This window comes from Melanerpes formicivorus, unplaced genomic scaffold (genome assembly GCF_026170545.1).
Source record: "Melanerpes formicivorus ecotype bairdi unplaced genomic scaffold, bMelFor1.0.p_v2 SCAF_5, whole genome shotgun sequence".
NCBI lineage: Eukaryota > Metazoa > Chordata > Aves > Piciformes > Picidae > Melanerpes > Melanerpes formicivorus.
The window spans coordinates 24,587,829-24,610,702 of record NW_027142357.1 but is presented as its reverse complement, the minus strand read 5'-3'; the positions used below and the strand labels follow the sequence as shown (position 1 = coordinate 24,610,702).

General features: G+C 52.5%; 2 protein-coding genes across 5 annotated transcripts in view; both read left to right on the top strand.

Annotated features, from left to right (window-relative positions):
- The window catches only part of SLC4A3 (solute carrier family 4 member 3), a 34,640-nt gene extending 29,314 nt beyond the window's left edge, over positions 1-5,326 (top strand). For all 3 annotated transcript variants that reach the window (XM_068138785.1, XM_068138786.1, XM_068138788.1), the window contains 5 exons: positions 961-1,127; positions 1,489-1,742; positions 2,061-2,230; positions 2,678-2,851; positions 3,595-5,326. In XM_068138785.1, coding sequence (XP_067994886.1) covers positions 961-1,127; positions 1,489-1,742; positions 2,061-2,230; positions 2,678-2,851; positions 3,595-3,672 — 843 coding nt within the window. In that variant the 3' untranslated portion in view covers positions 3,673-5,326. The remainder of the gene's footprint in view (positions 1-960; positions 1,128-1,488; positions 1,743-2,060; positions 2,231-2,677; positions 2,852-3,594) is intronic.
- Positions 5,327-14,229: 8,903 nt separating this feature from the next.
- LOC137441367 (unconventional myosin-X-like) overlaps positions 14,230-22,874 on the top strand; it is a 94,296-nt gene continuing 85,651 nt past the window's right edge. Inside the window, exon 1 of one of the 2 annotated variants that reach the window (XM_068138784.1) lies at positions 14,230-14,294. In XM_068138784.1, coding sequence (XP_067994885.1) covers positions 14,274-14,294 — 21 coding nt within the window. In that variant the 5' untranslated portion in view covers positions 14,230-14,273. The remainder of the gene's footprint in view (positions 14,295-22,874) is intronic. The other variant, XM_068138783.1, reaches the window with a different exon arrangement.

The window sequence follows — 22,874 nt, the reverse complement described above, 5'->3', positions numbered from 1 at the left end:
CTGTTTGAACATGCCCAAGGTGTTAGCCTGCTTCTCAGTGATGAGCAGATGAGCAGCACAGGGGTTTTGTCTAGTTATTACAGTCTGTGTAACATACTGAGGGAAAATGAAGGCACAAAGCCCCTGAGAGAGAGCTGGTGCTGTTTAACCTGGAGAAGACTGAGGAGGGGATCTCATTAATGCTGATTGACAGCTAAAGGGCGAGTGTCAGGAGAATGGAGCCAGACTCTTCTCAGTGGTGTCCAGTGACAGGATGAGGGGCAATGGACACAAATGAACACAGGAGGTTCTACATAAACATAAGGAAAAAAATTCTTCACTTTGAGGGTGGAAGAGCACTGGAACAGGATGCCCAGAGAGGTTGTGGAGTCTCCATCTCTGGAGGCGTTCAAACCCTACCTGGATGCATTCTGGGAGAGGTTTAGGTTGGATGTAAAGAAAAATTTCATTGGAACTGGTTGCCCAGGGAGGTGGTGGAGTCACCATCCCTGGAGGTGTTCAAGAAATGTGTGGACATGGGATATGGTTTTGTGGCCATATTGATGTTAGGTTGACAGTTGGACTTGATGATCTTAGAGGTCTTTTCCAACAAAAAAAATTCTGTGATTCTGTGATTTATCCGAGGAGAGGTCAAGGAGCATTTTAACCATGGTTTGCAAGCACTGACATGGGGGTAAGGTTCCTAAGGGAAGACATTTCCTTAGGAAATGTCTCTTGCACAAACCCCAAGGGAATTCCAATAGCCAAAAGGAAATGAGATAGGCCTATGTCAGAGGACATGGAATTTTTTGTACTGAAGGGGATTATCCATGAGAAAGTGCTGCTTGGGTCAGGATAGCTGTCTCATCATGTGAAGCATTCAGACCAGAGATAGCAGGAGGATCAAGGCTAGTCCTGCGCAAGGCTGTGGGCATGTGTGTATCGATGAGTAACTGCTGGGTTTTGTGGCTACACCACCAGAAGCTGAATGTACCCTCTGGCCTGTCAGTCACATCTCCTCACAAGCGCGGCTGGTTCATTCACCCCATGGGCAGCAGTGGAACGTTTCCCATGTGGATGATGTTTGCCTCTGCAATCCCTGCCCTCCTGGTCTTCATCCTTATCTTCATGGAGACACAGATCACTACGTGAGTACCTCCCCTGCCAGCACCATCCATCACTAACCCCTGGGCAGCCAGACTGAGACAGGTGCTGATGCCATTCATGTGGAGATGCATCTGGCATCCCAACAGGACAAGGGCAGGATCCTGGTCATTTCAGATGGTATCCTCTTTGGTTCTCCCATAATCTCTTGGCTCCCCTGCTGGTGTACAATGTGGTGGAGGTCTGTATTAGCCAAGCCCAGGAGGAAATCTCTAACCTGAGGTTGACAGCCACTGTCCCTCAGCCACCTCCTTGCCTCTGTGTGCTCTCTTCAGAGAGTGAATGCTGTCCCCAGCCACAGTGCTGTCCCTGTACCATGTGACCCAAGGCTCTTCTTCCTTCCAGGCTGATTGTGAGCAAGAAGGAGAGGAAGCTGCTGAAAGGCTCTGGCTTCCACCTAGACCTTCTGCTCATTGGCACAATGGGGGGGCTTTGCGCGCTCTTTGGGTTGCCCTGGCTGACCGCGGCGACGGTGCGCTCTGTCACTCATGTCAACGCCCTGACAGTCATGAGCAAGGCCATTGCACCAGGAGAGAAGCCCAAGATCGAGGAGGTGAAGGAGCAGCGTGTGACAGGAGTGCTTATTGCTGCCCTCGTCGGTGAGCCTCTGCTCAGGTGAAGGAGTGAGGGGGGAGGTCAGGGCCAAACACCTGAGTCTCCTGGCAGTGTCCCTGCCCCACAGCCAGCCCGTGCTCTGCCTGCTTGCTGCGGGACTGTCCCCACCTACACTCAGCTCCTCCAGTAGCCTTCAATACCACCCCCTGTGGTCAATTCATCTCTGCAAGCCTTACAGACAGACCATTCGTGAGCTTCCTTTCCCTTGCACCCTGAGACAGAGAGGAGGTGGGAGGGGGATGAGGGTGCCGTGCAGAGGGGCAGGCGAGGGACACCTCATGCCCTGAGCTCTGTGTGTGCAGGTCTGTCCATCGTGATGGGGAACATGCTGCGGCAGATTCCACTGGCTGTGCTCTTCGGTATCTTCCTCTACATGGGGGTTACGTCGCTCACTGGCATCCAGCTCTACGAGCGCCTGCTCCTGATCTTCATGCCGTCCAAGCACCACCCTGACCACATCTATGTTGTCAAGGTGAGCAAGGTCAGATTGCAGGGAAGCAGGTAATGAAGAGCAGAAGAGGTGGGTGAGGGGAGGAGTTTACTTTGCTAAAGTGATGCTTGGCTCGGTGTCCTCCCTTGGGTGCAAGTTTATGCTAAGAGATGTGTGCAATCCATGCACAGAGGTGATAAAATACTAGGATAGTGTGCTGACAGGTTGCACACAGGAGTGTTCTGCCAGAGACTGTTTAGAGGAGTAATGCATTGCATGAGTCAGTGTAGGAACACTGTGCTGCCAGGTGGGAATGCTGCTAGGTTGCACAGAGGCTGATGTGTTAGGCAGCTCAGCCTTGCTGTAGAGTACAGGCAGGTAGTGCAGCTGTGTTGCTCTACTGCCCTGTGCAATGCAGAAGGGTTATCTCTTGCCAACTGGATCTGTGTGGATGGAAAATGTGTTCTTAGACTGGATTTACCTTGTTAGGTGAAGACCTGGAGGATGAATCTCTTCACCTGCATTCAACTCGCCTGCATTGTGCTGCTGTGGGTGGTGAAATCTACAGTGGCATCCCTGGCCTTCCCCTTTGTCCTGATCATGACAGTGCCACTGCGACGCTTTGTGCTGCCTCGCTTCTTCCATGACAGGGAGCTGAAAGCGGTAAGCAAGTACCCGTCCTCAGAGTCTAGCTCACGACTTTAGAGTAAGACTGAGGAACTTTGGCAGACTGAAAGGCTTTTCCTGGTGTTGTCTGGGGGTCTTTGTCCAACCCAGCAATAGCTGGGTGGATGGTTTCCTCAGAACTTGTAGCCCTGGGAGTGCAGTGTGGGATGGATGGGCACCCTAGAGCAACTTACCATGCAGAGGCCTGCAGTAAGGGTTTTCTTTCATCCTCCTCCCCATTTGTGGCTCATTCATCAAGAGACACCCCACTCACCCATTGAGACAGCATTAAGTACAGCCCAGCAAAATACCAGAGCTTGGCATTGGAGCACCTAGCTATAGAGCCAGGGTGCTGGCAGCTCCTCAGATGCTGGCAGTTTCTCTGCTGCTGCAAACATCCTGATCTCCCATTGGAGAGCAGCCTGGAGCAGCACCCTTGAGTGGGTGCTGCCAGCAGGAGAGGAGAGAGAATCTGCTGGACCAAAGTGCTGGACCAATGCCCCAGTGCTGGGCCACTGTCAAACACAAACATGTATGGGAAAGGGTATCAGACTGGGGGTGCATGGATAAGCATGAGGGGCAAAAAAGGAGCCAGCTGGGAAGGAAAGGAGCAAAAGCTTTGCTCTTCCTAGTGCAGCCCAGCTACCTGGCTCGCTGTGCTGCTGACCCCTTCATGCTAGGCTTAACCCTGCACTGGGGGTGGCTGTGGCCTTCAGAGTCCGGTCTCTGCCTCTCCCCAGTTGGACTCAGAGGACGTGGAGCCGAACTTTGACGAAGATGGCCGGGATGAATACAATGAGTTGCACATGCCTGTATGAGCTAGGAGCTGCCCTCCCTGCTCATGGGACAGGCCACTCGTGCCTGCTTATTCCTCACACAGACTTAACTGGAGACTTGCTGTGAGTCACATGATATCTTGCCTGGACCAACGAATGGCTGTTCAATAGCCCTGCAGGAGGCAACCCCAGCTCCTGCTGCCCCATCGCTTACTCAGCAGAGTCTGTGAGTCTCTCTTCTCTGGGACCTAGTGGGCTGAGAAATGCCTCCTCACATCCTGAAGCAGCATGAATCCCCAGTGCCCATGGGTCAGGGTTCTACCCCCTGGTTGCTGGAGGCAGCCTGTGGCTGGTGTCCATGTGATTAAGGGGAACCATGCCAGCTGGTGCCGCTGTGTCCCTCTCTGCCACCGTGAAGTTTGGGTGTCTCAGCACCACAAGCCGCTGAGCAGTCACAGGGGTAGGCTGGATGCTGCCTGCGGACAGCCAGTGGACTTATCCCAGCCCAGGAGTCTCCTTGCTCAGCTGGCAGATGCCTTGTTCCTGCTCCCTCTGCCTCCTTCCAAGAGGGCTTACGCTGGGCCTGTGTCACAGCCCCTGGCCCATGGCACTGCTACAGCCTGACTGATGGACAAGGAGGGACCAGCACCCTGGCCCTGTCCTCCAGACCATCATCTGTCCAGTCGCTCTCCCACAGAACTGTTTACAGCTCTTGCCTGGCATAGGCAAGGCTGTTTGCTTGCTCCTTATTTTCCCAGCCCACTTCCCAAAGGAAAACAGCACAGGGAGGGAAGGCTGGGGACAAGCAGGTATTCTGAAGATTCAAGTGCCTGCCCTCTTGCAGAGACTAAGAGGAGTCCTGTGCCAATCAGCACCTCCACAGAGGTTGTAGGGGTGAAAACATCACGGGGCTGCATCCCAATTCCTGGTCCCCATATTCCTGTCCCTTAGAGCAAATCATATTTGAGAAGCTATAAAAAAAGATGTGGTGCTGGGGCACAAAACAGTCCTCTGGATCCCCTCCCTTTCCCTGTGCTGTGATCCACTGGGTCTGGCACCCTGCAGCCTTACAAAGAAGTCACTGAAACCTCCAGCTCCAATTCTGCTGCCATACTGGGGTGACCTTTAATGTCCAGGGGTCCCCTCCAAGGAGGAAGGAGCAGCATTCATCATGCTCAGCTTCCGCTCCCCTCACCTCTGGGCAGCTCTGAACACTTTTTCACCTGGCAGGGCTGTCCCCTGGGTGCCCTTGTTGCCTGCAGCAGGTCCGAGAGCAGTGCCGAAAGGATGGGCAGCCCAGCCTCTCCTTGATGCTCAGAGCTGGAATGGCCTTGTGGAGGCTGGAATGCTTGCTTCACTGTTCAATTTGGGACAAGCTGCTGTCCTGGTTCCCACTGAGCAGGCTGACTCCTGCGAGAGATGGTGGGTGCTTCATTACTGGAGAGGGTCTGATGCCTTCCCCAGGAGGCTGCAGAAATATACTGCCAGAGAGAGAAACCTCCCCCCACGGCAGGTTCCTGCCCCACAGCCTGGCCACTCTGCAGGGCCTGGGGTGGAGAGACAGTGTCTCTGTGTCTGTGGCCATGTGTGTCCTGTCCTCCCCATGTAGTGTAGGAGGCCTCTTGTCGCTGTGCATTGTGACTCCTCTGACTGTAGTGGAAACAGCTACACCAATAAAGTCTAGACAGGAATTGTGTCTGGCTCTCTGCTTTTGTTTATTAATTGGAAATAAATGAAATCAAATGACATTCATAAACACAAAACTCTTTCCTGTGCACAACAGTAGTCAATGAGAGAGGAAACCTCAGCTGAAGTGGGATCTGGGCTCTCTACCACTGCCACCAAGCAGGCCAGTTACTGTGGAGCCCCCATGCTGGCTGCTGCAAACAGAAGACCGAGCCCCATATTTACCAAGGGATGTGTTCTCATGCCTGCTTGTGTCCATACATGTGTTTGAGCATGCACCTGTGTGCTCAGCAGTGCTCACTGCCCATCTCCTTACCCAGCCACGCGCTCAGCAGCTGGGCCATTGGCTGAGCATGGAGGGAATCTATCATTCGACACATGTTCTCTCCATGCTTTCTTCCCAGGCAGGAGCTGAGTCAGGCTCCTGTGAGCTGCTGTCTGCCCACAGCCCACATGGTGATGGTTTTAACGTTCTCCAGTCCAGTCATGCTTTCCTGAGTGCTGCTGCTGGAAGCAGGTTACGTTCCCATCTCCTGTGGTCAGGTTTGCTGGCTCTTCCTGGGGCTGGTTGCTGCTGTGGGGTATGTGGCAGAAGTGGTGGCCATCCCACCTCTGAGCTGTACCCACTTTGGGGTAGGCAGCATCTGGCCTTGCAGCATCCTCTCCAGGTCCCAGTAGTGCCGCTGAACCTGTGGAAGAGAAGGCAGCAGAGGTGTCCAGGGGCTGCATGGGAGTGTCCATTAATGTTTTCTGCAGGCTGCTCCACCATGTTAAGAAACACTCCCTCTCTCATTCCTCACTCCATGGGTTTCCTTCCTCACACCTGAATGTCTAGGGCTGCCTAATGGGCCATTGGTTTGGAACAGAGAGGTTATGGCTCTACCTAGTCCCTCAAGATCCATTTCTCCACTCAGCCCCATAGCAGTACCCCTGCTCTAGCTCTGGGATGTATGGTGGGGAGGGCAAGCAGAGCCAGTGTGCCCCTTACCACATCAATCCTCCTGATAAGTATGGGCCTGACCTCCAGCTCTAGCAGCCAGTCTGCTTCCAGGATACTGCAGTGGTACTCTTCCAGCTGCAGGCTCATCTGCAGCTCCTCAGCCAGGGCAGCCTGGTAGCAGTGATCTCCTGTACCCAAACCCAGGCTCTGCTGGGGCTGGGCCAGCTCCATCTCCTCACCCTGCTGCTGCTGACACAGGTCCCAGATGCACTGGATGAGGTGATGGATCTGGGAGTGCAGGGCAGCTGCCCACTGCTGGCAGCTCAGCAGTGCCAGCAGCTCCTCTCAGCTCTCCTGCAGCCGAGCTCTCAGCACCCTGGCACTGCTCTCTGTGCCTGAGGCCTGCAGTAGGATCAAGAGTTTGGGCAGTGTCAAGGGAGAGCCAGACTGCCGGCTGCCCTGCTGGTGGCTGCTGTGGTGGTGATGGTGACGATGATGGTGGCAGGGAGAGGCTGTACTTGCTGTGGTGTAGATGGACCCACCTCTGGGCAAACGCTGCCACGGCCAAGGTCTGGTAAAAGACATCCAGGACCAGCCACAAGACCTTCACAAAGGGCTCCATGCCAGTAAAGCCATGCAGGTTATGCAGGCTCTGGGGGCTGCAGACCTGCTTACTGAGGGCTCCCCCCTGCAGCAGCAGCAGCAGCAGCCCCCAGTTACTCCTGTGGGCAAAGAGCTGTGCAGCCAGGTGTGGGATGGGTGCCAGCAGGGTGTGCCAGGTGGGGTGGGCAGCCAGTTCCTCGTGCACATACAAGTTCTCACAGAGGGGGACCACCACCCTGGAACTGAACTTCTCCTTCAGCATGCTCAGGTGTTGAAGGTAGGAGGCCAGCCAGCCAATGTAGCTGGCCATGTCAGGGTGCTGCCTGCTTTCCACCTGCTCCAAGGAGCTCCATGGCAGCATCAACAGCAGCATGTGGTACTGGCTGCACAGATCAAAGCTTTCTTGGCACTGCTGCATGTGCCTCACCAAGGTGCTGATCTCCCCTTCCAGGGCAGAGTAGAGAGCCTCCATGGGTAGCCATGGTGATGGAGAAGAGGCAGCTAGGACTGCAGCTCAGCCACACAGCCTTGGTCCCTGGGTGCACCAAGATGTGATGCACAGGCTCATGAAGGCAGGATTGCTGCAGGGCTCTGGTCTGAGTTATGCATGTAAGTTTTGCCAGCAGATAGTGCAAAGGATGTCTGGCATGTTGCTTTGAAGAATGGGGTATCTGGCCAGCCTGGATGAGTTGGTCCTAGTTGCTCTTCTGGAGAGGAGAGGAGAGAATGGGTGGGTGAGGAGGAGGGCAAGAGGGATGGACTGGAGTGGGAGGAGTGAGTCAGCTGAAAAGGGTGAGCTCAGATACCCCCATTTTTGTGGGACCAAGGGAAGAGGCTGCTGAGTGCTGCCACAGCAGGAGTACGCTGGATCACAAAACACAAGTGTGAGCATGGAGAAAAGAAGAGAGGCTGTCTGCAGCCCCACAGGCTGCTGCTGTGTGTGGGGCAAGAGTACAGTGGGTGCCTGCAGCCTCCCAGCTGCCCAGAGGATGCTCTGGGAGGGGACAAGGGTCCTTCTGTTCCCTGGAAAGGGATATGGTTTTGCAAGACCAGCACTGTGCTCTGTTGGGCAGTTTCTCCTACCTCTTTGCTGTTTGAGAAGAGTTTTATCTTTACAAAAGTAAGCAGCCACCAATGCCTGTCTGGAGAACTAAAAATGAGTCTGTTCCCAAAACTATCAACCATAGTGTTTTAAGTCATTGTATGTTTAAGCAAACTCTTTGGGTTTCTGTTCCTGCCACCCAGGTTGAAGTATACTCAAGCTACCTTCTCCAGCTAATTTTAATCTCCACAGCCAGGAGGGGCTGGCAGATCTCTGTTGTGAGATAGCACTGACACCCATTTGAACAGCTGTACATATGGGAAGTTAAGGAAACTGCTAGCTAGGAACATCCCCATGACAAAACTGGGAACCAATACCATTGACAAAGTTTCTCCTTTCCCTCTCTATATCTGGAAGTCCTTGCAGGGGCTCTGGTGTTTGCTTTTCAGGCACTCAAACTTACTTATTTTTTTCCCTCTCCCCAAGAGGAATTCTGAGCTCTGCATCTAGGGGGAGGTGTAGGGGGGAGGTGGTAAAAACAGCAGGAGGTGGCAGCAGGGCATGTCCCTCAAAGAGGGGGTGGCTTTGGTTGCATTTGCCTTCCCCAACAAGTGTCTGCAGGTGAGTTTGTTTAAATGTGAGTTGCAACAGTTGGACAGCAGAGCTGGTGCGGAGGGGTGTGATGCATGCATGTGAATCCTCCGCTCAGGAGTGCTAGCATCCAGCTTGCTGTTGCAGATGCTGAGGATGGGCAGCAAGTACTGCTGAGCACCAGTGGCCCTGCACATCCTTCTGTGGCTTCATCCCCACACTCTCTGCCTCCTTCTGCCCTCCACCCATCTCCCCTTTATGTCACTCAAAAAGGACTCACCTACCCCAGCAGAGGCACCGGGGAGAGGAGAAAGTGCTGAGCTGGGCCCTGCTGCCTGTCAGGTGAGGAACCTGCCCTCCTCAGGCACAGACACAAACCTGGGAGCAATTCCATGAGGACAACACTGGGACACTTCTCCTGCACCCATGCAAGGTTTTTCTGTCTGGTGCATGCTGTTGGCTGGGTTTCATCTACCCACAAGCTGCTATGTCTTGGCACGAGAGATGACTCACACAAGTTTCCCTGCTGAGAGGGGCAGTGCTGCTGTAGTCAGGACAGGGAAGGCTCATCCTGAGCTCTGAAATGTGGCTTCCAAATATTTTTCCTTGAAAGGAGCAGCAAAGAGGTGTGCTAGAAGCCATGGGTGTCCTACCTTACTCAGAGGGGATTACACAGGAGCCACAGCAAGGAGACATGCTGAGCACCAGCGTTGCACAGCATCCCCCATTATTCCTGCCACACTCTGTGACCTCCTGGGCCACAGGCTGCCAGATGTGACCTTGCCAGTGAGCAGCATGGAAGGGTAATCCCCATCTTACGACTGCTGCAGAGAGGGGGGGATCTTGTGGTTTCTGCTGCAGCAGCAGCCCAGCTGGATGATTGCCTTCATCTATCAATCCATTGTCCCTGGAGGATGTCCCCCTCCTCCAGCACACAGGCTACAGCAACATCACCGAGGCTGGGAGAGCCTGGAGAGTGGCCAGCTCCTGCTGTGACAGACTCTCATCCTCAGTAAGGACAGAGGGACAGATGCTGGGGCCAGTCCCTGGTGCTCTGAACTGGGGCTGCACTCACTTTTCAGACCTGAAATGGACCTCAAAACCAGGTGCTCTGGCAGACAGGAGGAGCTAGCACAGTCTCACCTGCTCCCTGGATTTGCCCAACATTGCATGAGTAATGGGGACTTACGAGGGACACGTACAGCAAAACAGGGCAGGTACTGGCATCAGTTTGGTGTCAGGTGCACAGCAAGGGGAAGAGTTCTGTCCTTTAGCACACAAATGATTTTGCACACTGAAGCTGCACAGGTGAGACCAGGAAGAGGAAATGTTCTGAGCTCTGGCTACCAGCACTCATCAGCAGAGCTCAGTTGTGACCAGTGGCAGTGATATGACACCATTTAACCTCCTCACTTTTTCACCTGGATTTATCATGCAGCCAGGGACACACAGCTACCCGCATCTGGCAAAACATCCCAGTCTGGGAACTGCCTGCACCACAACTGGCTGACACACTTTCTACAGCATGAATCCTGCAGTATTGGTATCTGTGAGCAAAGCCCTGCTTATACACCCAGCTGAGCAGAATTCACAAGGCCCTTTGTAACAGAGCCATCTGTGACCTCCACAGAATCACCCGTTAATAGCAAGGCTTGGTCTGGGTCATGCAAAAGCAGGGCAGGCTTAATAGGAGAGGAAATTAGGTGGATGCGCTTGGCTGGCCCCATCCCTGCATGTTCGTCCTGTAATTAGAGCCTTGTGCAGCCCAGCTCTCTTATTCAGCACTCTCACCACCAGGACTGCATTTCTCAGGGGCGAGGTGCAAAAGCTGCACATGGATATCTTTTTGCCCCAAGTAAACCTGTGGCAGCATGAAGGGAGAAGTGGCAGGGAACCTCAGCTTGTCACTGCTGGGAGCTGCTGTGTGGCCTGGAATGTGGCAGGGAAGGGAGGGATGAGTTGGGCTGGGAGAACAAACCCAAGACCTCTATCCACAGAGAAAGCTGGAAATATTCAGTTATGGGTTTGGTCCATCCAACATGGCCAAGTGCAGATGGAGCTGGTAGAAAGTCACAAGCTGGTGCTAGCCCTAATGACACAGTTCAGGAGGATCCTTCAGAGTCCAAGAAGTGGCACATGGTGGCACTGGGCTGGATGTTCCCAGCATCCACCCTCTGAAGCCATGTGCCCTAGTTCTCTGTTCTTGTGCTTAGGCTGAAAATGAAGAAGATATTCTGGTTTTCTGACCTCCAGAGAAAGGGCAGCCCTAGTAGAGGGCATTCCTGCACCTTGATGTAGTAAAAGGCTTCTCCCACTGTGGACAGACTGAGGAAAAGTACAGCCATCCTTGGCCTGGACCTGTAGTGTGCACAGGCAGCACTCTGCTTTTCAGTGAGATGAGCTCACTACAGACAGTAGCTGAAGTGAGGTGGGAGCCAATGGAGTGCCTAGGACAGATACCAACACCCCCCACCATATGTTGTTCCCCCTTGCAAGTAGGGCTTCCCCCCACACTCCTGCTCTCCAGGGGAGCAGGTGCCACAGTGCTTGATGTGACCCTGTGAAAGCCCCTCCAAGCGGTCTTAATTACATTCCTCAGGAGCAGGGACACATCTGGTACAAATACGATCCTGTCCCCAAGGAGCCTGGGCTAATTCCTGCCACAGAGCCTCAGAGCAGCCGCAGGCAGGGAGAGCTTCGTCACAGCTTTGATTGTCTCCATCCTTAACTTGCAGGGGACATGACTGGCTTCTGAGCAGTGGGGCAGGAGGAGAGGTCCACAGCTTTGTGCTGAGTTGGGGCAGTATGACCCTGGGCTGTCCTAGCCAGAGTGCCCAGGTCTAAGCTGTGGCCGGACTCCCCGGAGGCTGGGAATGGGAGATGGGAGAAACTGCACTTTTCAAGAGTTGATTTTTAAGCCTATTTCAAGCAATAGTGAAAGTGAGGTGGGGAGCCAGAACTCTGGGGTCAGTACGTGCCCTACCACGTGTCCCCTTACCCTTGTACTTGTGTAGTCCTGACTGCCCTGTGTTTTGGGCAACACAGGATTGGGGGTCCCTAGCAAAACTGCCGGGGCTGTGATGGTAGCGATGCACCGCAGAGCACAGATGCCATTCTCCTGCATCTGTACCTCCCCATGCCCCTGGCTGGATCCAATGTATCTGCCTCTGCTGCTGGCTCTCCTGAGTGAGATCATCCCAGGTATGATGTCAGAGATCAGTTCCCCACCCTACGGGTATGATTGTAATGAGCCACTGGGGGAGGTGACTGTGGAGGTGGCACCTATGGGTGAGGTATCACAGCTTGTCCTTGCAGGTGGTGGGAGACCAAGCCTGGCAGATACTCGCAGTCTGCAGCAGGCGCACACTGGCCTGCCTTCCAGCCGTGTGCCAGACCCGTGGCAGAGGAGGAAATTAGGATATTGTCTGGTGTCCAGAAGGAATTCCTGCCTTGGCTTGTTCCTGCCAGTCCTCCATCGACCTTCCCTCAGTGTGGGAAGTCCAGCAGGAAGCTGACTCACCGTCTGCTGCCGCCGGGGCTGGGTGTGGGGCTCTGCTGCCTGCGGCACTGGAAGGCTGCTCCTTTCATGGATGCAGGAACGGCTCATTGCCCAGGCCCCCCATGCCTGACCACCCAATCAGAGCCCATCTCTCTGCCGACAAGCAGAGAACAACCATGGAACCCTGCTTCCTGTGCCATCTGCAGCTGTGATGACAGGAGGTCTGGAAGCTCACCGTGTTGCCAGCATTGCTGCCAATCATGCGGGCAGTGCCACTGCACCAGGTTTGCGAAGCCTTGAGCCGGGGAGGCGGCTGGTGTGCTGGAGAAGGGTCCAGGCTTGTCCTGCATGGTGGGGCCCATGTCTTCATTGACTGCTTCATGTTCATTGTGTTGCTGGTGTGGCAGCCAGCCCTGGAGCTGCCAGGGTGTCAGAGGTGAGGTGCCAGACACATGGTGAAAGTAGCATCTGGGCAGCCAGCAAAAGCAAGTCAGCACTTGCCTGCTGCCTGCTTATCAAAACTCTGTGAAGAAGCAGACGGTGGTAGTGACCCCTTTCAGGCAAGCAGCACCTAAAGAGTGTCAGAGGACTGTTCAGACATCCACAGTTCCAGCTGGGCTGTATGAATGTAGGACTATTGGTTTAATCTTCTAACAGAGAGGAGCAAATATCAGGCATAAGTTTATTCTCAAGATTCTTGACACCCTTCCTACTGGGCTGTTAGAGCACAGGACTTACAGCATCAGCCACTGTTGCTGCATTTGGGAAACACATCTATTCTATGAAGAGTTTGGAAAGCCTCTTTGTTCTAAGGACCAGGCCAAGCCACTTTCTTCATCCCTCATTGAAAGTGTCATTTGACAGTAGTGTTAATGCTAAAAAACTTGGGTTTTGAAACGTTGGTTCTTTACCTTGGCTTGGGTTTTCCCATGTTGCTGGCTCAGAGCTGCAGGGAGGTCTGTCAGGCTGGAACATCCACTATTCCCTTACAGCCCAGCAATACATGCGCTCCACCATCACCACCATGATGAAAACTGCAGTGGTTACAGGCTTAGATTTTTTTTTCCCCCATGCTGTGTGTCTGGGAACTAATTAATGGGGAAAGGAGTTCACAAGGAACTTGGCCTGGTAAGCAGGGCTTAGCCCCCACGATTATGATGAGTGCATGCAGATTGCTTGGTATGTTTACTCTGAATAGGTTTGCTGATGACAAATGCATAGCTGCAGAGATGACTGCCAAGGACACATTGCTGTTGAGTTGATCCAATCCCCTCTGCTAACAGGGTAATTGGCCTTGCGGATAGAAGTATTAGATCTGAGATAAGGACTGTAGTTAGGCTCTGGCGCCGTCTTGCATGATGCTTTCACCAGCCAGGGAAAGTGGTGTAGATTAAGCTAACGCAGCACAAAACCAAGAGGCTGGATAGTTATACCCTGGGTGGCACTTAGTGACTTATCAAAATAGAAGGACACACAGTGACTCAGATATCAGAAAACCTTACCAAAAGGCCCAGATAGTGAAGGCAGAAGAGGCAGGTGGGGGTGGTCATCACAGGTTAGGCAGTGACTTAGGTGTTTTTCTGTCTTGTGGTAGAGGTTGGATGAGATAGTACCATCTCCATCAGAACCTCTCTGTGTTTCAAGTAGTTTAAAAAGCACATTACTGACAAAAATAACAACCCCCCCCAAAACTTGTGTGTTCCCCTCCTCCTTCATCAGATCTTTTTCCTTTCAGACTAAAGAAATAATTTCTTAGGGCAAGAAACAGCCTCACAGTGTAGGCACTTGTGGACTATGGTCTAGCCACACTTTTTTGACAAGCCTTTTGCTCTATGCTGGCTGGTCCAGATCTCAGAGTCATAATTTTGAAGTTGTTAATGGTCCCTTTCACTATATCGTGCTATGATATGGTCTGCAGAGACCTTGAACCCAAAATGTTTGTTCTTGTAAACGAAATCAGTTATTCTTCCAAAACCCGCCCTTGGGTGCTCTGGCTGTATAGAGGTGATTCCCATTGCGTGTCCGAGAAGGCATTGGCCGCTCGGGCTCACTTCAAACCTTTTCCAGCACTCTCCACCTTCGGGATGGCCGCTCCTCCCCACTCAGCGTGAGCAGCTCCCACTGCTCCTGAGCGCTCCGGGGCGGAGCGGCCGCTCCCCGCTGCCCGCGGCCGGCGAGGCGGAGCCAGCACGGCGGTGGGGCGGGTAAGCTGTTCCTGCCCGGCCGCGGTGATGCGGCGCTGAAAGCCGGCCGGCAGCGCTCTGTGCGGGGCGGGACCGCCGATGGACGCCTCTCTCCGTCAGGTGAGCAGCTGCGGGGCCGAGGGGCACGGCGGTGGCGGAGCTGCCCGCCCGCCTGCTCGCCCCGGCTCAGGGGCTGGGGAGGCTGGGAGGGAGCCGGGCGGAGGCCGGGCGGCAGGGTCAGGTCCCGGCGTGAGACAAGCATCCATGTGCCGTGCCCAGGCTCGGAGCTGCCGGGCGCTGCCCTGGGCCGGGTGCGCCGGGATGCCGCGTTCCCTGCGGGGGTCTCCGCGGCGCCGCTCCTCCCGCGCCTGGGCAGTCCCGGTTGCACTTTTTCCGGAGCACTAAGATGCAGCGGGTTTATCCCCCGCGCTCCCCAGGCCCAGCGCCGCACCGGCCAGCCCCTGTGCGGGGCCGAGTGGGTTCCAGGAGCCTGAGCCCGAGGGATGTGCGGCTCCAGCAGCTCGGGCGCAGGGCTCCTTGCAAGAGGAAGGAGCGGATTTGTCGCATGATAGTCATGGCTGCCCAGAGACGGCTGGGCTCGCACGCTGCTCTAATCCCCTGGAGCGACTCAGGGGGTCCGGAGCCTGCTCCTGCCTGCGTGTGCGTGTCACAGCTCGCCGCGCCGCACGTGGCACGGGGCCAGAGCCCGCGGAGGAGCCGCGAAGCGTGCGACGGGAGGGAGCGTCCGCCCCGGTCCCCTGTCATCTCCGTGTCTCTGCCCGGTCACCTTCACGCAGGCGGCCAGAACGGGCATCCTGGGAACAGGCTTGTACCCATTAGACGTGGGCTCTGGTCCCACATCTGCCCGCAGTGACCTTTCCTCGGGAGTTCACAGCAGCCGTGCTGGGCATTGTGTGGCACAGGAGCAAGGCATGTGCAGATGTAAGGCCTGTGATCTAGTGCCCTGCATTCCAGACCCCCCCAAAATTATCTCTGCCTCTTTCCTTGCTTGAGCACTCACAGGTTTCCATCACAGCCTGGTGCTGCCTTTGGTTGTGAGTTACAGGGGTTGCCCATGGCACTGGCAATGGGCACAGCAGGCACTGTGGTGTGACAGGGTCATCCTGAAGTCTGCAGCTGAGTTCTGAAAGCCTCCCCTGCCCAGCCAGGAGTATCTGTCATCCACCCCTCTCCACCCCCTGGTTGGTTTCCAATGCCTTAAACCCAGTTTCTAGCTCTTGCCATGTCCTGGGTGTGGTGGGAGTACTGGCAGCCCCTCCAGAGCAGCCTGGTGTCAGTGGGGCAGAAGAGCTGATGAGCTTAGGCCTGCCCCCTCCCCAGTGAAGCACTTTCTTTATCAGAACAGATGTTTTCCCAGATCTGGCCCTGGAGTGAGGAAGGATTGGCTGCCCTGGGGGCTGTGCGGCTGAGGCTGCCCTGCGGCATGTGCAGCACATCGCCCAGGATCTTTTCAGCCATTAACTGATTAACCTGCTGCTCCTGGAAGCCTGGGCCGTCTGTATCTAATCAGATGGAGGCCAAGGTTTCCCAAAGGGCAATTTCTCCAGAGCCTGCCTCTCTTTCACAAGGAACCTTCTGGCCTCTTACAGGAGGAGTAGCCACCAAAGAGCCTGAAGTGCCTGATGGGAATGGGAGGCAGGAGAGTGGATGCTCAGAGATGCATGTCTCAGCAAGCAGCACCCAGCCTGCTTTGTCCAGCTGCACTTGTCCAGGCGTGATTCTGCCATTATCTGGAGAACTTTCTGGGGAAAGGCTGTGGGGCAGTCTTGAAGCCAGAGACTCTCAAGGAGTCTTACATCTTTGGTAAATCATGGTTTTAAACCGCAGTGGAGTGGAATGGCCAAGGGTGAGGAGCCAGGGCGAGCATATGTGAGAAAGCATCAAACTAGGCTTTGCAGGAAAGGCAGTGGGGGTGGGAGAGAGGGAACTGACTTCTCTGGAGCGGGAATGTTTGGCATTTGCTGCACCCCAGCCACTCTTCCTCCTTCTCCATGGGGGGGTTCTTGGTGGGAGGGCACCGCCTGAGCAGAAGGGAGTTGCTCCACCTCTTTCTGCTGCAGCAGAAGCCAAGCTTGTCCCAGGGGATATATATCATCCCTTACAATGAATAGTTTAAACCTCAGCATGTTGTTAGTCCTCCCTTAGAAGGGTTCCATGCAGCGTTTGCAGCCTTTAGATATCACACTCAGCAATGTGGTCAGTGTCTGGGGTTAGATGGGAATGCCATGGGTCTTCCCAGCTTCCCTGGTTCTTCCCTCAATATGCTGGAGACCAAAGGAGTTCCTAATCTTTGAAGTTTATCTATGATAAGTGGTTTAGTGATGGATTCAACCTACTTATTGTCCTGGCTTTGCCAAAGGGAGAAGTTTTGGCTGGTTGTTACCAGCTTGATGCTGCTGAAAGGCTTCCATGTGCCACGCTCTCCTCTGACTGCTGACCCTGGAATCTGTGAGCTGGTGAGGTGTGTGCTGCTGCCCCCCCTTACCCTGCAGCATCCCAATTGGGCCAGGTTAGAAAACTTTTGTCCTCAGCAAGTGGTACAGCACAAAGACATGTGGCTCTGTAATCTGGGGTTTGCAGCATGGCTCAGAGATGTGCCGGCTTTGGTCCGGCCAAGTGTGAGCTGAGGAGCCAAGACAGTGTGTGTACTCCACTGTCTCCTTTCTTGGCTACTGCCATGAATCCTGTGCCCGGACAAGGAGAAGGGGCTGTGGAGGCCAGGGCTGTGGCACGCTGAAGGATGATAATTTCCTTTCATGTCTGGAGTGTGGGCAGGATGTGGGGTGACACATAGGATGTGACTCGTTCTCCCGTTCTCCCTAGGAGCAGGAATGCCATGCCCAGGGTTAAAGGAGACACTTCTCCCATCACATCTCTCTGCTCTCTGGTTGGAGTAGCCATCCAGCATGGCTCCATGGTCATCCTGCACTGAACAGCAGTGTCCAGTGGAGTCACAGATGCTGTTCTCCTTCTGCTCGTGCGTCATTGGCCTAGAAACACTGGCGTTTTGAGGATTAAACAGTTTTCCTCATTGCCCTTTTGGTGAAATGCAACACTTTTCATCTGTGTTGTAAAATAAATCCCCCAAAGTCCTTAAGCTTCCTGACATAGGAAGAGAAAGGGAAGGGGGATTCTGTGCTAATGCCTGCATGGCTGTGGTGGTCTGAGCTGTCCTCTCTATGGCAGTCCTGGTCTTCACTTACTGTCCCTCATCCTCCCCTGGCTACAGCCTGTCTGTTTGTTGTGGCTTAGGACATCTGTCTTGGAGGTGGGGAGAGGAACCACTTCTCCCAGGGAGACATGTAGACCATCAGGGAGTCCCAGAGTCAAGTCCATGGAGGAGTACAGGGGCTACTTGAGTTGCCACCATGCATGCATCTGAGCTGCTTTCTTAGCACAAAACTGAAGTGGAGAGGAAGCAGCTCTTCAGTTCCCTTTTGCTTTGGCAGCACTGCCCTGGCTGCTGTGCAGCTTTGTTGACTGCTTGATGTAACTAGGAAGTGTCTGAATACCTCACAAAGCCATCAGTCTGCACAATGTAGCCCTTTGCCAATCATGGGCTACTCAGGTGTGCACACTGCCCTCCATGTATCTGATGGCTCGTTACTGCTAGTGTAAACTCATTGTGTGTAAACATTGTCAGAGTACAATTCTGACCAGCTTTGAGCTCTTGGTCGAAGTTGTCCTGCTGCATCCTTGAGAGATCAGTGTCTTCAGGAAGACAGGCCCGTGCTGGGTGAGGAGGGCTTGTGCATGGCATCCTGAACTGGATTTTTCAACAGTGTGGTTTGCCCTCCACTTGCTCTCTGCAGCTGGGAGAAGGTGGAGTTCCTGTGAGAGAGGAGCATGTCTGGATGTCCTGGGGAATCCTTCCAGAGGCTCCTGTCTGAGGTGAGGGAAATGGTTCAGCTGACTCGGGTGATGCTGACCATGAGTGATGTGTTGTCTCTCCTAGTAACAGTGAGCTGAGTGCTCTTGTGTTAACAGCCCTTGGCTTAGGAAAACTCCATTTTGGAAAGAAACAGTAGATAGAGCGCCATTGTCTTCAGCAGTGGGGCTGCTCCATGGAGGAGTATTCCTACCAAGCCTCTCTCCTCCCCTCTGAGGTGTGCTTTGGTGGCTTTCCCTGATAGTTTTCCCTGGCTTTCTCCTCAGTTTCCAAGAATACTGTGACCTCTTAGAAAAGAGGATGTGGGGAGACTGGGAAAAGAAAAAGAAATGCTGACTATTACATCCATGCTGGGTATGTAATGCTTACTGAGTCGACACCAAGCCCTCTCTGTCTGTTAAACAGCCTGTGTTAAACAGTTAAACAGAAGTACCACCATCCTTGAAGGTATGCATTGGGATGGAGTAGCATGGATGTTGCTGCACACAGAATCTTCCATCCCAGCTGCACCTCCCCAAAATTGTTCAGTGTGATTAAAAGGCAGATGTAGGGTGAAAGGACCCAGCTGCCCTGTTCTGGAACAGCAGTTGCAAGGAAGAAAGCTCTTGTGCCAAAGGTGACATGAAGAAGTGTCTGGCGGAAAAGCGGGAGTCCTGTTAGCTCCCTCCTTAGGGCATTCATCTGGAGCCAGGCTGTGTGAGCTGTGACCTTGTCAGATCCTATCAGCAGTGCAAGGGTGGGCTGGCGCAGGCACTGCATGGCAGCCCCTGTCTGAAGGGAGCTGGGTTTCCCAGGGCCAGCTGCCCCATCACTGCCCCCAAGACCACCTTGTATATCCCTTTGCTTTCACTTCTTGCCTCACTTGTTTTTAACTAATAATCACAGATATTTCACAATTTCTTATTTCCCATTTTGCTCTAGGGAGAATGTGCAAGCTATTTAAATGTGATCATTAAGACTGAAACTTCTGTGAGTCTGGGTTTCCTGGTTATCCTCCAGTTACCCCAAGCTCTGCAGTTCTGTCTCTGCATTTCCCTCTGAGCTTACACACAGTTCAGCAGTGCTGTAGAGCTGAGTCTCAAGAACAGCACCTATGGAAGGCCCACCTGGTGTGCGTTGCTTTGCACAGTGTCTGGGGTACTTTGGGGTCCTGTTAGCAGTAATTATTGTAGCAATGCACAATGCTGAACCAGTGGCAGGGCCTCTCTTAGGTAACATTAATCAGAGTACTTGATGAGAAGGGGGAGCCAGGGCTGTGTACTAGTCCCATTTATCCCTGATACCTGTGTCTTGAACCAATGGTTAAGATATGGCTGAATCACACTTCCTGGAAAAGCTTCTTATTTTTGGAGGATCCTCTGCTTTTTGCAGTTTCTTCAAGTGGTTACACAACCTTGTTTAAAATAAATCCTGCTTAATTTCTAAAGTGTCTGGCATCTCCATCCATTTTGGGGTTCTACTTTTCTTCTCTTTTATGAGAGTTGTTTCATCCCAAATAATCGTCTGGAAGAAACTATTCTCTGGCACCAGGTTGTCTCTGGGTTGCTGGGAAAGATGAGACAGCAGGTAGCAGAGCAGTGGTTTCAGTACTGCTGGCAGCAGAGTTCTCACAGCAGGGTTTAGTTGGTTGAGTATGCAGGGACTGAGGTGAGGTCTGCAACCCATGCTGGGCCACATGCTGCTGTGATCCCCCTCCTATCAGTGTCTGGGCTAGATAGGGCAGCCTAGCTCTGGCAAATCTACATAATTACATTAACATTTCACAAATACTTTTGCATTACAAGGGATCTTTCTGAATAGCAAAAATGACTGATTTTTGGTGTGTCCCCCCCCCAGTTTTCTCTGGAAAGCTTCTTTCTCACACCTCAAAGCATAAGGAGTAAACTTCCTTACTTCTGTTTATATGTCCCAGACATGCATGAGCTCTCATTGCAAACAAATGTCTTGGGAGTTTCTGTTCAGAAATTTGCAATCCTCTTTGGGGCTGTGACTTTCCAGAAGACATTCCTCTGTTTGAAGTGCTCCTTGCATTCCTTCTCCCCTGAAGCTGACCTTTCTTATTTGGCTGTGTTTTAATCTCGTTTTGTTCAAGCAAGCAGGCTTGTGGAATTCACACTGCTCTGATGGTCTTATGCTTGTGGGTACTTACTGATCTACCAGATGTTCATGCCTGCTAGTACTGTCAGCAATACTTTTGACTTCAGGTCCTAGATGAGAATACAAACTAGCACTGACCCTGTCTCTGCAGAGTTTAGTTAGAAACTCCCTCAATTAGTCATGATTTTCCCCATTCAGCTTTTTTTTGAGATCTCTTGGCTGCTGTTGGCTCCTCAAGGGCTGACTTTTATCAGAGTAGTGTTCTAGATCAGTGCCATGAGAATCTATGATTCCCTATTTATCTCCTATGCTTGGAAAAGAAGAACTTGTCTAGATTTCTTTTGACATGTTCTCTAGCACTGGAAAATAATTAAAGCCAGAGTATCTTTAAGTTGGAAGTGCTGAAGGCAGAACCTCTGTATTTCCCTAGGAGTGTCAGGCTAAGGTTAGTTAGGATAATCCTACTACTGCCCTCATTTAGGCTCTGGCACTTCCTGTCCTTTGGAATTTTCTCAGCATTTCCAGGCTGAGTATCAGCTGGTGAGAAACTTCATTGGACAGATCTCTGGGAACTTTTGGACCTGTTGATTTAAAAAATGTTTTACATCCTCTCCATTTGGCTAATATGTGGGGAAGCACTTCAGCATCCCAGTGTGATGCAAGAGGGGTGCTTTCCAGGGATGTTTATGAAAAGCTTCTACATGTCTCTGTTGTTATCCACAATGCCGCCCTTCCACTCTGGTAGTTGCTGCTACTAGCACATGTCTTTGTCCCTAGTGATTTTAGAAGAGAAAATAGTGAAACATGGGTTCTACTCTCTTTACTGTTCCCCAGCTTCTCACTTTCATGGGCTGTATCCCCCTTTTTCCCCACTGGTGCTATTATTTCAGACTGGCCGACGCTGCATCTCAGCTCAGAGGCATTCCACTTGCTTTCTGTGTGGTGTTTGAAGGAAGGACACTGAGGATTATCAAACACCAGGGAAATGTCTCACATGGTGAATTTAAAATCTTGAGACTACTCTATTAGTGAAATGACAAATAGGAGGAGACATGGCAAAAGAGCAGAAAATAATGGATGAGACAGAGAAGGTGGATTAGATTCCTCTGTTCTTTCACCTCTGACCGTGATAAAAAGACATTTTCTACTTCATAGTGATTGATTAAAAAGTGTATGCTTCCATATAATGTGTGAGTAGATGGTAGAACTCCATGTGGCAGGGAATTCAATATTGAAGTCAAGGAAGTAGCAAGATGCAAATAGGTATTGGACATAATCCCAAATTATGCATAATAAACACTGCAGCAGAAATGCCATTTCGGGGCTCTCATCTAAGATCTTTTGCATGGCATTGCATAGTGACTGTTTGGAGGCAGGATGTTGGAGCTGGTGTCTCTGTTATAGACTGCTGTAGCCTTGTGGCTTCCTGAGGCCATGAGCTCTTATCTGTGGATCTTCAATGCCACTCAGCCTCCATCAGCCCCTTTTCAGCTTTAAAGACATTGGCCTAATTTGTCAAAGGGAGGGAGCTGCAAGGAAGCTGCTTCATTATGTATTTGGTTGCAGGAGGGAAGAGGAGGTTCAAAGTGATGTCCAAGTTGAGGGCAGGAGTAGCTTTTCACTTGCTCATTGTGGAGTGGCTAGCTGGCCAGTGGAAGTTTTGCTACGGCCACATTGGGCTTTTGCACTTGCCACATTGCTTCTTTCTTTCAGGGCTACAGAGAAGATGTAGGAAAGCCACCATTGCTGTGATATGTCAGGGATGTTCAGAGACAGGGAATACAAACTTGTAGGTATCCATGTGAGTAATCTGCTCTAGGGAATTACTTGTTTTAATTCAAGTTTTAAGGGAGGAAACCTCATAGAGAAGGTATGGAAGTGGTGCTGGCTTTTTTGAAGTGATCTTCAGTATATACTTTTGAGGCTGGTGAGAAGTTCCCAGGTGGTTGCAACAGTAGGATTGTTGCTTCACCTGAAGAAGGTAGTGACTGCACTGCCCATGGCAGAATAGCAGGGGGCAGCTCTTCTTAAACTGAGCTTGGAGAGAGCTTGAAGTGAAGTCTGGAAGGATGCATAACCTGCCCTCTCCCCATGCACCTTGTGCTCATGGCAAAGGGCAGCCTTGAAGCATGGGAGAAAAGTTGGAGGTTCACTCCCTCCACTCCCATGGTGAAGAGCTGTGGTTGCTACTGGGTAGCTGCTTCTTTTTGAAGGTCAAGGACCAGGCATTTCTTGGGGCATCTCTGAAGTCGGGAGATGTGCAGGAGAGTGGAGAGGAGAGAAGCTGTGCAGCAGCCAAGTAGGGGGAGGAGAAAGGAACAGAACAGATGGAAGGGGGAGGCAAAAGAGAGGTGGGAAGCAGTGCACATACATCAGTGACCAGAAGTGACAAACTGCTCTTAGATTATTTAAAATGCAGAAACCTTTTCCTGATACTACTCTTCCGCAAAGCTGCTGGCAGACTGGAGGCTTTGCTCCTTAATTAGTAAAGAATGGGGCTGCTAATTGGCAGAACTAATCTGAGTCATTGACTCAGCCTGTGCTGCAGCTCCAGAGCAGCAGGACTCACAGCTGCAGGTTTGTGCTCAGCTCCGTGAACTGTGCTGATTTGCAGAGTCTGTCTAGGCTCCGTGGGCTGCTGTGTGGGAGCCATGGGTCCTTCCAGGTGAGATCCAGTCCTTTTTTGCTCTGCA